The following is a 14,285-nucleotide window of genomic DNA, read 5'->3' as shown; positions in this document are numbered from 1 at the left end:
TGCTTTCTTTGGGTTGCCTAGGGAAGGTAAATGGAAGGCGGAACAATTCGTAGCAAACCAATCAACAGCTGGGAACATAAATTTTGTCTGTCGCTGTTCCTGAATTGAACAAATTGTTCCAAGCTTCCACAGTTTTGTCCTTTCCATGTTGTGCATTATAAATTGCATGGCAAAGGACGAATATAAAGCAAGTTGAACAAAGTACAGAAGTGCAAAAGATTTGCAAACATTTTCTATCCAAGGAAATTTTATTTTTAAAAAATCACATAAGGAAACATCATTGGGACGTGATAAAATGTTATTAATTTATGCTGAGATAATCCATTGATTTTGCATGTTAAGATATTGATACTTCCATCATAATGGTTACATACAGAATATAACTGCAAAAGTGGTCCTTAGATCTTTGAACAGCTCACATAAGATTTTTTAAGCCTCCAATAGAATTCAATGCGCAAAGTGTTACATAGATCTTATCTTGTTTTCCAGAAATCTATCATTGCATTTGAAATACAATTTTGTGTCAGCATAAATGACTTTTTGAAAACACAGTCTCAAGTTAAATTAGAAAATTAGAAAAAAAGTTAGCGTGTTGATTGGTGAAAATCCTCAGAGCTGGTCCCACTGTATTCCATTACTTTTCTGGAAGTCTGTCCATTTCTTGATAGAGACCCCATTTATATGAAGAAATGAGGGATGCCTGATAATGCTAGTGGAGTGGGAATAGGAGCAATTTCATAGCCGTTGGTAATGTACATTTTTCTATTTTGAATATAATATCCACATTTGAAGCTTCCATTTAATAATCCTTCAAAGTAATAATTTCAACTCTCTTCTGACCCAAGTGCACATCAGTCCCAGTTCGCATTGACACCTCCTGAAAAGTAATTGGCTTCCTTGGTCTAATTACAACTACAAATAGTGTAATCTTTTCAATTTCTCAAACTCTCTCTATTCCTATCCAGTCCCACATTGATCCCCCTTGCTTTTTCTGGGTAAGTCTGGATTAAGGTGCAACAGAACACAAAAAGATTCAGCTAACTTGGATGCAAAAAAGATGTGAGCAGGCCAGTCCCCAGTTAAAGGGAACATGTTAAACATATTATAAAATCAGGACTTAAATGTCCAGTAGCATTTATTGATATAAAATTTAAAAGTTAGCTATGTAAAACATGTACTAGCACTAGGTAATGCTACAAAGTCAATGCATTATGACCTGATTATAAATTGTTATATTCCATAGTGGTGAATAGTTTCTGTAGTAATTACTATTAGTTCTAATATTTTACACCACCAGTGCAGAGATTGTAAAATACTACTTTGAACTCCTTGTGCACTAGGTCACAGCATAATTACATAGTTTGTGATAACATGGTAATACTTGGAAGTTAAACTAAATACAAAACCTGGCATAATTTAAAGAAACTATTTTGAACGACAACTTGGGCACAGAAAATTATTCTTCAAAAACACCTTGCCTAGTCAAAAATACTAATTTAAAACTTGTATAAATTGTACCTAATCCATGAAATATACAAAACAAATTACTAAATAGTAAAGATCTGGGAAAGGAATACAGGTCAAAATCTCCAATCCTGGTGCACCATTTAATGAGAATGCAGAGTTAGTTATAGGCATTACACATTACAAATTGCAGTAAAGGTCCAGTAATGCATAGGCAATGCACAAGTTTACAGACACCCAGCATGTCAAAAGCATTAAATATTAAGGCACCTTTATGTTAAACAAAAAAAAAACCCCAAGCAGAATTGCATCCAACATTGAATGGTACAAAATGACAAGTTCTCCAACCTTTTCATCCCACCATTGAAAATTGTAGTAGTGTTTGGGATGGTTCTTCATTTCAATCAATCTATTAATTTGAGTGCAAAGAAGAATTGCTTAACTGAGCAGCACCAGTATTCATCTGCTACAAACAGTGGGGTTGGTTCAAAATACAAACCGAAGGAACACAATCAAAAGAGTTACTGGATTTCCATGCCATACCACATTCATGCATCATCTCTCATTTTTAGCGGTTAGGAATTTTACAATGCTCAAATTTCCAAACTAACTCCAAAGTAAGTAACTCTCCAACACAAATAGGCACTAGGCACCTTCTGAGGTGGGGGAGGTGTGAATGATGAAGCCATTGAACTAAATATACTTGTGATAATGGAAGTAGAACTGAAAAGGAGAATTCACAATCTTGAATGTAACACGGAACACTTAGTAACATCTCCTTTGGAAATAATAATGCAGAGTGCAGGTTCTGCACGAGTCTTGTCAATTTGCGGGACGTATCAACAAAGTATCTTGCCTACTTGGATTTCCCAAAGAACTGAAACCTGTTCATGTGGAGCACACTAAGCTCAAGCATCTGAAATCGAATAACAGGGCAATAGAGTTTGTCACTGGCATTTTAAAACACATCAGTCCATACTAAATAAATAGTTCACTTTTTTTGCTGACAAATTTACACATTCAAAACCCACTTTCCATTTGTAACTTTATGTTTTAACTGTAATATGGCAACCAATGTGAAGAGAGCAATTAGCAGCAATTTAAAAGCTAACGCGGCAGTCTTGCTTGAAACAATGAACTATTTATTCAATAGGTCCTAACGATTGAAATCCAGAATACTCTATAAAACAAAACCTCATTTGCTGTTACAGAATAGTTAATTGTACCATTTTCTCAGATGTCCTGTAGAACACATGGTTGCAGAGGGCTGAACGTTGAAATCAAAAATCAAATCGTGTCAGCTTGGGAGCAACTGCTGTTTTTAAATTAAAAACAGAGACTGAGAAAGCACAAACTTTTCAAAGATTACTAATGACTTGCACAGTTTATATGCCCTGACGAACAACCAATAGTCTCTTCCGAGGGACAATCATAACTTTCTGGTGCTTATAAGAAGTTTTGCTTAATCAATGAGTATTAACATGAAGCAATAAAAGGTTGCATCTGCCTGTTCTGCAAAAGTCTTTCTTAAGCATGCTGATATGGGTGAATAAAATAAGATTATTATATTATTAATAAGCCACAATTTCTACAGTTTGGCAGATAATACAACGTAAGTACTTAAGACTTCAACTGGTGTTATGAAAGATGTCTCACACTATGACCTACTAAAGCAGGAATACTGGTCAACGTCTCATATTAGTTTGTGAATTGGCCGCTGGTGCTTATTTAGTATTTAGACTTCAGTGTTTAATTCACTTGTCCACAGCTGGTTCACATCTGTGTCTCTCCTCCATCTTGGTCGCCTTGCAGTGATCAGTGCGATCCTCACGGCCCCAGTTACACCATAGAATGGTCGTTGTGTATCCCGCTCAGGATGGTGTGGTTGAGGGAGGAAGCTGAACGGTCCGAGCCTTCGGCCGCGCTGTTGCTACCCTCATTGCGCTGACAACACAAGATCTGCTTGAACGTTGCGCTCATCTCCTTGTCGCGGTAGGAATAAATGATGGGGTTCATTGCAGAGTTGAACTCGGCCAACAGCAGGAAGAACTTCTCGTAAGTGAGGACGTTGCAGTCAGAGCAGAACACATCGAGCAGCAGCAAAACCAGGCCTGGAGTCCAGCAGATGATAAATGCACCTAAATGGAGCAGAAACAAACACAATTAGAACTTGCAGCACAGGGCCAACTGCTCATTACCAACAGTTATGCCCCAAAAACCTCTTCCCACTTTATCTCATCACATCCTCAGTGTACTTCATCAGACACTGGGACAACGCATTCAATTTTCACCAAGTGCCGGTGTTGGACTGGGTGGATAAAGTTAAAAATCACACAACACCAGGTTATAGTCCAACAGGTTTATTTGAAAGTGCAAGTTTTCGGAGCACTGCTCCTTTATCAGGTAGCCAGTGGGGCAGGATCACAGGACACAGAATTTATAGTAAAAGATCAAAGTATCATTCAACTGATGTGATGTATTAGACAAATCTAGATGGTAACGACTTGAAGTCACCTAGATTTGTCTAATACATTGCACCAGTTGAATGACACTTTGATCTTTTACTTAAATTCTGTGTCCTACCTATATGCCCCACTGGTTACCTGATGAAGGAGCAAGTCTCTGAAAGCTCGCACTTTCAAATAAACCTGTTGGGACTATAACCTGATGTTGAGAGATTTTTCACTTCAATTTTCACAAGGAATGGTCTGGTCCAGAATTTGCTCAATGCGAAATATCAAACTTCAGGTCGGTTTCCGAGAACAAACAAACTTTCACTTTAAATATTACAGATGTGGTTGCACACTGTACAATTCAGATTTGATGGTGAAAGATGGTTTAACAAATGTTGTTGCCTTTAAACGACAAGGAAGAAACAATGCAGACAGATCACAGAATCCCCTCAGCGTGGAAGCAGGCCGTTGGACCCACACCAACCCTCTGAAGAGCATCCCAACCACACCCACCCCCATACCATAACCCTGTAACCCTGCATTTCCTATGGCTAACCAACCGAGCCTGCACATCCCTGGACACTATGGCCAATCCACCTAACCTGCACACCTTTGGACAAAAGCCACAGGGAAGGACAAATAAAGAATATTATTTAAATCATGTAGAAGATGACAAATCACATTTTACTCTGGAAAGATAACTCAGTTTCTCGCTCTCCACCTGACAAAGGAGCAGCACTCAAAGCTTGAGATTTTAAATAAAGCTGTTAGACTATAACCTGATGTCATGTGATTTCTGGTTTTTGTCCAAAACCAGCAGCTCCACATCTCTCTCTATAGATGTTGTGTGACTTGCTAAATATTTGCAACATTTTGATTTATCAGATTTTCAGCATTTTTATGGAGGTTTTCAGTGGAGTAGTATTTATCAAGCTTTCAGACATAATTTGTCAACACAAAAACAGTGAAAATTATTTCTCAGTTTAAGTTTGATTTATGGATTCCTTGGCTAAAGCCCCATACTCCTATGAACCCTACCTGACTGTACCTCCTCCATTCCTCTAATCTTTGGCACACACCAATTCTTTGGAAGTGGCTAGAAGTAGAAAAGTACAGAAGGAAGGAAAAGAACAGTAGAGGGAAAGGAAGTGCATTTATATAACAGTTTGTGCATTCTTTCAAAAGGACTTCACAGACATTGATGTGGAGCTGTTATTATCCTGCAGGAAATGGCAACTAGCAAATTCACCACAAAATCCTATCAGTAAACAATGAGATAAAGGACGAGTTAATCTGTTTAGATGTTAATCTTTGAGAGAATGGTTGTTAGCTGGTATCTTTCCATCCTTTGCTATTTCCAAATAACACAGTTACAAATCACACAACACCAGGTTATAGTCCAACAGGTTTATTTGGAAGCACTAGCTTTAGGAGCACTGCTCCTTCATTACGACAACCACCTGATGAAGGAGTAACACTCTGAAAGCTAGTGCTTCCATTTAAACCTGTTGGACTATAACCTGGCGTTGTGTGATTTGTAACTTTGTACACCCCAGTCCAACACCGGCATCTCCAAATCATGTCCAAATAACATCACCTTTTATAGCCGCCTGAACAAGTTGATGGGCTTCAATGTCCCATCACAACGATTGAATCTCTGATACACTGCCCTAAGCTGCAAGTGTCAGACTTGATCAGTTGTTGGCATCTGTAGCAAAACACTAAACGTATTTTCAAAACGTATATGATCTTGTTTTTTTTTACAGAGAAGATCTTTTCTGAACAGAAACTCCAGGAGAAAAGTAAAACATTTTAAGCCACTACGTGGCCTCACCAAGCTGTTTTCATTCTGAACTCATCAGCATTATAAGTACGTGTTACAGGAAATTATGTAAACTGAAATAATGCCATATTTTCAGTCCTAACGATGAAATTCTTGCAAAACAGAGGAAAACACGATTGAAGTTTTAAGAGAAAACGAACCACTGAAAACATTGCATTATACTTCAAAACAGTTTGCAATGCACATTAACGTGACTGTTTTATCCCAGAAGAGAAACAAAAGGGTGATTCAAAGGATCATTTTGTTTATTTTGAGTATTTCTTCTGAAAAACTTTGCTTTGTAATAAGATTCTTTAGCACAAAGCTTGGAAAACATACCAAGACGTTTATGAAGTAGTTTCAAAATAGGTGGAGACTTTTTCAGTATATTGAAAAGAAACACACAAACATCCTGAGTTAAGAATGTTGTCCAGCTGTAACATTTCTATCATGGGATGTAGATATTGATAATGGTAAAATATAGACGTTCAATTTTCAACTTCCATTTCCGGATTTTAAAACCTGGGATTTTCATGAATTGAATTGGGTACAAAGAGGAAAATAAAACACTGACTTAAACGTGGCTGCAGTGATCACCTGACCACAGACCATGAAGCTATCAATACACAAGTGCCAGCTTGAACAGAAATTAACATGTTTTCAAAGACACCGAAAATAATCAAATCTCCTGTTCAATTGATGGAAAGTTCACACGTTGGAGCCAAAAAAATAGTTTGCAATTAGCCAAAAAACAACTAAATATGAATGAGTTGTATTTCAAACAACTGCATTTGACAGAGCCGACAGAGGTGGATTTGGAACTGGAATTGGAGAAGTCTCTCTCGCACTCGCCTGCTCTCTCAGCTCCTCGAAAGACAAAACACACAGTGAAAACCTAAACTGGAGAAAATTTCTGCCCAACAAGCACTCAAACACATTTCTATTATTCACAACTTGTCATTATCCACTTGCCTAACTGATTGTGGTCTCCAACTTGAACCCAACACCTCAACAATTTAACATTGCATATTGTTTCATCTTAATTTAAGTTGTACAGCATCACCTTCTTCAACTGGCACCTGTTTGTGGGTTTGAAATTGCATCTCTTATCTTGCAAGGGATCTTACATTGAATCCCTGCAGTTTGGAAGCAGGCCATTTGGTCTGTTGAGTCCACACCGACCCTCCAAAGAACAACCCACCCAGACCTACGCTCCACCTCACCCCCATAACCCTGCATTTCTTATGGCTAATCCACCTAGCCTGCACATCCCTGGGTAATATGGTCAATTTAACATGGCCATCATCTAACCTACACATTTTTGGATTGTGGGAGGAAACCAGAGCACCTGGAAAAAACCCACACAGACACAGGGAGAACGTGCAAAGGCCACACAGATAGTTGCCCAAGGGTGGAACTGAACCCTGGTCCCTGGCGCTGGGAGCCAGCAATGCTAATGACTGAGCCCACCATGCTGCCTAAGTTTGACAAGCAATTACTTTTCTCTTTCTTTCACTCAAGAAAACCATGAAATTGGCATAGGAATTCATGTCTTACTAACTTGATTGAGTTTTCTTTGAAAAGATGACAAAGAAGATTAATCGTCTGTATGGACTTCAGCGAAGTATTCCACAATGATCCAGATGGTGGACTGGTTAGTAAGGTTAGATCACATGGAATCTAGAGGGAGCTAGCCAAGTGAATACAGAATTGGCTTGAAGATAGGAGATAGATGGTGGTGATAGAGGATTGTTTTTCTCACTGAAGGTCTGAGACCAGCAGTGTGCCAAAGGGATCGATGCTTGGTCTGCTGCATTTCGTTTCGTTTATACAAATAATTTGGATATGAATATAGGAAGTACAGTTAGTAAGTTTACAGATGACACCAAAATTGGTGGTATAGCGGACAGTGAAGGTGATTAAATCAGAGTACAATAGGACCTTGATCAAATGAGCCAATGGGCTGAGAAGCAGCAGTTGGAGTTTAATTTAGATAAATGTGAGGTGTTGCATTTTGGTAAGGCAAATCAGAGCAGGACATGTATACTCAATGGTAGGGCCCTGAGAAGTGTTGCTGAAAGAAGAGACCTAAGGTTATAGGCACATGGTTCCTTGAAAGTGGAGTCGCAGATAGACAGGCATTTGGCACATTTGCCTTCATTGGTCAGTGCATTGAGAATAGGAATTGGGACGTTATGTTGCAGCTGTACAGGACATTGGTGAGGTCACTTTCAGAATACTGCATTCTGGTCTCCCTGCTTTTGGAAGAATGTTACTAAACTTGAAAGAGTCCAAAAAAGATTGACAAGGATGTTGCCAGGATTGAAGTGTTTGAGGTATAGGGAGAGGCTGTAGGGATGACTTTATAGAGGTTTATAAAATCATTTGTGGGTAAAGTTCTGAAGCGTCACTGGACCAGCAATGTTAACTCTGCTTCCTCTCCACAGATGCTTTCCAACCTGTTGGGTTTTGGTATCATCTGCAAACGTACTAACTATAGCTCTTATGTTGCTGGGTTTCTCCAATAATTTGTGCTTGTGTTGCCTCCTGATCTCTGCAAAGACATGGATAATCGGCAGGTATTGTTTCTTCGCCAATTGTTTTAGGTCCTCCCCTAACCCCACCTCATTGCCATTCAATCCTCCCATTGCAACCACCTTTCCCAATCCAACTGGACCCATCCCAATTAACCACAGGCACATGACATTGACAGTGGCCTTCAACCAACCAATTTTATTCGAGACAGCTCACTGGATCATCAGTAATTATATTCCAACAACAGGGGTATCTAAGTATCTAGGTGTAGGTGCAATGTGCACAATTCAATCTCCAGGTAAACAGTTCTAAAGAATGCTTTCATTTGGGCGCTCTGCTTGGTCCAATTGGACATTTCCTCAAACCAATTTTCTCTCAATTACCCATCCCATGCAAAGACAGACTTCAGAATTTCAAACATAAACGATATGCCACAAAAATCAAACTTGTCAACTTTTACATGAAAAAAAAGTTGCTCAAGAAGCCAAGTTTGGCCACAAAATTGGCCCCAGCCCCAGAGCAAATTAATGGAGATGCTGTTAATTGCAGCCTTCTGTGGGCCATGGTGGAGGCTCAAAAAAACTGAGATTGGCACAAGACACCAATAGATACTTTCTCAAAGCTTTTAAATATATGTATTTTTAAAAATGACGACAAAAATGACTAACTCGATATAACCAAAAGCTTTTTAAAGAAAACATTTTAGAATATAATCTGTCAGCTGCACTTGTTTACATTGAGTGTTATGTTTGTTGTTGGGCAGTTTATAGAAATAATAATTTAGGGGATGGGTGGCTAGGCTGGGCTGGCATTTATTGCCGATCCCTAGTTGGTCTTGAATGGGTGTTGTTGAGCTGCATTTTTGAACCATTGTAGTCCATTTGCCGTAGGGTGTCCCAAAAAGCTATTAGGGAGGGAGTTCCAGGATTTTGACCCAGTGACAGTGAAGGAATGGTGATATGTTTCCCGGTCAGATGGTGACTAGCTTGGAGGGGAGCTTGCAAGTGGTGGTGTTCCCATGGATTTGCTGCTCCCTTCCTTCGAGATGGAAGTTGTCATGAGTAGGGAAGGTGTTGCCTAAGGAGTCTTGGTGAATTTCTGCAGTGCATCTAGTAAATGGCACATATTGCTGCTGCTTGTGGGAGTCAATAGAGGAGAGACTAGATATTTGTGGCTGTGATATCAATCAAGTGGGCTGCTTTGCTCTGGATAGTGTTAAACTTCAAGATTTGTTGGAGCTGCACTCACCCAGGCAGGTGGGGAGTATTCCATCACACTCCTGACTTGTGCCTTGTAGACAGTAAAAAGGTTTAACAAGTCAAGCACCAACTTACTCACTACAGCCTCTGAACAGCTCTTGTAACCACAACATTCATATGGCTAATATAGTTCAGTTTCTGATCAGTGGTAACCCCCAGAACACTGACTATGGTGAATTCAGTGATGGTAATGCATCAAGCAGGCGATGGTTAGATGGTCTCTTCTTGGAAATGGTCACTGCCTAGCATTTGTGTGGCAAGAATGCTACTTGCCTTTTGTCAATCCAACTCTGGATATTTTCCATTTGTTGCATTTGACTGCTTCATTGTCTGACGAGTTGTGAATGGTGCTAAACATGGTTCAATCTTCAACAAATACCCCTACTTTGATCTAATGATGAAGGGAAGTTCATTGATGAAGCAGCTTAAGACAGATCTAGCCAAAGACACTACCCTGAGGAACTCCAGGAGCTGAAGTGATTGACCAACAACCACAGCCACCTTCATTTGCACCAGGTATGGTTCCAACTAGCCAAGAGTTTTCCCTGATTGACCTTAACTGTAATTTTGCTCAGACTCCTTGATGCCACAATTTGTCAAATGCAACCTTGATGTCTAGGGCAGTCACTCTGGAATTCAATTCATGCCCATGTTTGGAACAAGGTGTGGAGCTGAATGACCATGTTGGAGTCCAAACTCAGTGTCACTAAGCAGGTTATGCTGAGCAAAATGTTGCTCAATAGTACAATTGATGGCAACTTCCACCACTAAACTGATGACCAAGAGTAAACTCATGGGACCATTAGATTTGTCCTGCTGGGTGTACAGGACACACACGGACAATTTTCCACATTGTTGTCTGAATGCCCATATTGGAACTAATCTGGAACATCTTGTCTTGGGCAAATATGATGAATAGAAATACATGGAAACAGAAACAGTTCTCAAACCTGGAACAATTTAGAGTATAATCAAGATGCAAAGTGAAAACTCCAACACTTCAAGATATATGTTTGGTTATTGTGTTAAGAAGAGAGAGGTAACCTTTTCTCCCAAACACCCCATTTACAATGGCTGACTATCTTCCTTCTCCCCAATCCTCCTGTACAGTGTGCTCCTGTGCCATCATCATTGACGAACAAATAAAAATACTGACAATTCTGCTCAGGTTGCTGGTTGGCTGCTTGGAATGAAGTACTTGCTAATCCTTAAAGGGAAGTGAATATATGTTCAATCATCATTGGTTAAACACTCAGACTGTTTAAATTTCTAACCCAGACAAAATTGAATATATATTGGCAGGGTGCAATACATATTTAAGAAATAGTATACATTATTTAAACCCACAGTGTAGAATTCGAAAGTCAGTTGGGGTTTAGTAGGGCGACAGCCACATACCCCTAGTCGGACATTGTACTGAATGGTCCAATGCTTCTTTGACACTGTCACCAACTCTCAGGATGAAGAACAAGAACAATATTCTGGATTGTAGACACCAGGTCCATCAATATTTAAATGAAAAGGAACAATAAGATTCACAGAGAGAGGAGCTGAGGTAGACGAGGAGTTGAGTGATGGTGCAGAGGTAAAAGTAGATGGTTTTCAAGGGTATGTGATCTAAACTCATCTCGAGAACAAATATAACCCCAAGATTGTGAAGAACCTGGTTCAGCTTCAGACGAGTGCCAAAGACAGGGATGATGTCAGTAACTTAGGGAATGGAGTTCAGAGCAAGGACTGATAACGATGACTTCATTCTGTATTTAAAGTCATATGTTTCCTATGCTGCGGCAAACGTAGCTGCTGTGGAAGAGAGGTGCCAATGAAGTAGAGTCATGCGTTGTGGTGAGGGTGACAACTAATGCTGTGCTTTCAGATGGTGTCACCAAAGGGCAGCATGCAAATGGGAGAAAAATGAGGCGGACATTGGCAGATTCCTAGGAGGCTCCATGAGGCAGCTGTGGTGAGCATGGAGAAAAGTCAGCATGAGTGATTCTCTGCCTAGCGATTAAATAGGGAAGAACTGAAGCAGGTGCAAACAGTCCGACAAACAGCAGAGAGGTGTGATATGGTCAACAATACCAAAGGGCAAGCAGTCAAGAAGATTGAAGAGGGAGCCATACATGCCTTTGTCAAAGGCATATGAAAGTCAATGTGTATCTTACAAGAGCTGTTTTAACACTGGCAGGTCCAGAAATCCAGTTTGTGGAGGTGGTCTCAAGCATGGAGTTCCAAGAAAATCATAAAGATATGATCATGCAGTACTCTGGCTCAACTCTACATTAACACTAGTTACAGAAGTAGATTAAAATGGCTTTAGAATATCATATCTGGACTGAAATACGTGACTTTGAAATATTATTACACCATAGCTTAAAAAAAGCACCAGGTTTTCCTTACATTCATTGAGAATATGCCAACGATCCAGCAGTACATATTTGTATGCCCCAGTGTATTTAGCCTTATACAAAATGGAATGCAAAGGCAGCAGCAAAGGATTCAAGAGCAAATGTGTGACTAATAAACTGGAACCCTCACTTTTTCCACAGGAGAAGGAGTTGCAGTCTTATTCTGATGCTACTACAACTCAAATCATTAATCCTTCTTGCAACAGATCCACTGGAGTCTGAAAAGACAGGTTAATATTGCTATATTATTGTGCAAACCTCAGAAAGACACCATACCTTTAAGACAGTGAGATAACACCACAGTATGAGTTCTCACATAAGATAGCTCCATCTTAAACTCAGTATAGTTAAGCAAACAGCCAGTCAGACAGAGGCAGTCAATTAGTCAGCCAGTCAACTACACACAATGTGGCTGTAAGTATCTAAGCCAGACTGTATACATCTGAGATATCACAGTATATGTAATTCTTTATTAATCAGTTTAAAGAGGTCTGTCGCAGTAAGTACCAGAGTTTCTGTGGCACGTGCTATTTGAGCTAACGTTTAGAAAACTACAATCACACCAAAAGTCAGACTGCATTCTAGAGAATCTTCACTTGAATCCTACTGTGACCTGGATTTCAATTACCTCCCTGTCACTCCGACCCCAGTTGTGACCTCCTGGTGTTAAAACTCCCACTTATCCCCCAATTATCAGCCAGCAATTAACATCAGCTGACCCCATGCACTCCTGCCCTCACTGAGTTCCAACATTTGCTATTGGGGTCCTCACACCTTTGTTATGTTTGAAGCCAATATATTGTCAATGACATTGTGCCTTTAGCAAGAGATTTTCTTTTCATCTCTTTCCAATAGCTTTCAATTAAAGGGAGCAGAACAAACAGAAGAAATGGCTAGAGAATCTCAGCAGGTCTGGCAGCATCAGTGCAGAGAGAAAACAGAGTTCATGTTTAGAGTACACTGACCTTAACTGAAAAAGGGTCACTGGACTCAAAAACATAAACTGTTTTCTCTTTCCACAGATGTTTCTTCATCCTGCAAATATTTAAGAAAATACTTGTTCTCAAATATTATCAGTTCAGTTTGGAAGTAATGAAAATACCAAAATCATGAACCTAACTACACGTTCTTTTTTAGCCAGACTTTCAGTCACCTGTCCCTATATAAAATAGAGACACATAAGATGATTTGTTGTTAATACCAGTAAGTGCCCTGGAGCATGAATACGCTGTATTCCAGTGGTTTAGAGGCACCACAACTTGTTAAATATAGTAGACACAGCACAAATCAAGAGGTTACAAACTGGTATTACTAACTGGGCAATCAGTAGATTAGATTACCTAGAGTGTGGAAACAGCCCTTCAGCCCAACAAGTCCACACTGACCCTCTGAAGAGTAACCCACCCAGACCCATTTCCCTCTGACTAATGCAACTAATACTATGAGCAATTTAGTGTGGCCATTTCACCTGACCAACACATCTTTGGATTATGGGAGGAAACTGGAGCACCCCGAGGAAACCCACGCCAAGCTGGGCAGTACAATAGAGGTTGCTGAATTCCCTCAAATAAGGAGAGTGTGGCCCCTCTCTGGATGGAACAGACATTTCTTCTTATTGAAGTGTCGATCCTGCAGTGTATGGGGGAGGGGTTGCGAGATTGAGAGAATTCTGGATTAAAAGGGTCACTGAACCTGAAACACTAACTCTGTTTTCTCTCCACAGATGGTGCCAGACCTGCTGAGCTTTTCCCAGCGACTGTCAGTGACTTAAGAGTGACAAATGAATCCTTGTACACCTAGCCCCGATAACCTGTTTATGGGTAGTTTTGTCAGGAAGGTGACACTGCTGAAGCTTCAATACTTCAGAAAGCAAACAGGCTGAGACCAGTTCACGAGATATACCTCCAGACTTTCCACACACGGAGCTCAAATAGATCATGGAAGAAAAGTAAATAGACATGGGAAGGAACAAAAGAAAAAGATCATTGTGTGACCTTGATAAACAACTTCAAAATGTTTAGATAAGCAAAGAATTACTTGAAAAGTTGGTAAAAGGTAAAAATCATACCACACCAGGTTATATTTGGAAGCACTAGCTTTTGGAGCGCTGCTCAAAAAGGAGAGGCACTCCAAAAGCTAGTACTGCCAAATAAACCTGTTGGACTATAACCTGATGTTGTGAGATGTTTAACTTTGTCCATCCCAGTCCAACACCGGTAGTTATTACCTGGATTGACATGACTGTCCTTGGCACAAGCAGCATTAAAAATAAGTTGAGGGGAGAAGACTTTGGAAACTGATACTTCAATCTCCTGCAGAGCCGATAAAACATTTTGGACTAAAA

The 14,285-nt window shown here is 39.9% G+C and overlaps 1 protein-coding gene across 2 annotated transcripts in view; it reads right to left on the bottom strand.

Moving 5' to 3' along the window:
- Positions 1 to 229: 229 nt before the first annotated feature.
- lpar1 (lysophosphatidic acid receptor 1) overlaps positions 230 to 14,285 on the bottom strand; it is a 101,325-nt gene continuing 87,269 nt past the window's right edge. For both annotated transcript variants that reach the window (XM_060839395.1, XM_060839404.1), the window contains exon 4: positions 230 to 3,602. In XM_060839395.1, the coding sequence (XP_060695378.1) occupies positions 3,304 to 3,602 (299 nt within the window). In that variant the 3' untranslated portion in view covers positions 230 to 3,303. The remainder of the gene's footprint in view (positions 3,603 to 14,285) is intronic.

Source organism: Hemiscyllium ocellatum, chromosome 2 (assembly GCF_020745735.1).
Source record: "Hemiscyllium ocellatum isolate sHemOce1 chromosome 2, sHemOce1.pat.X.cur, whole genome shotgun sequence".
Lineage (NCBI taxonomy): Eukaryota > Metazoa > Chordata > Chondrichthyes > Orectolobiformes > Hemiscylliidae > Hemiscyllium > Hemiscyllium ocellatum.
The sequence above is the reverse complement of the archived record's forward strand: the minus strand, read 5'-3'. Positions and strand labels throughout refer to the sequence as shown.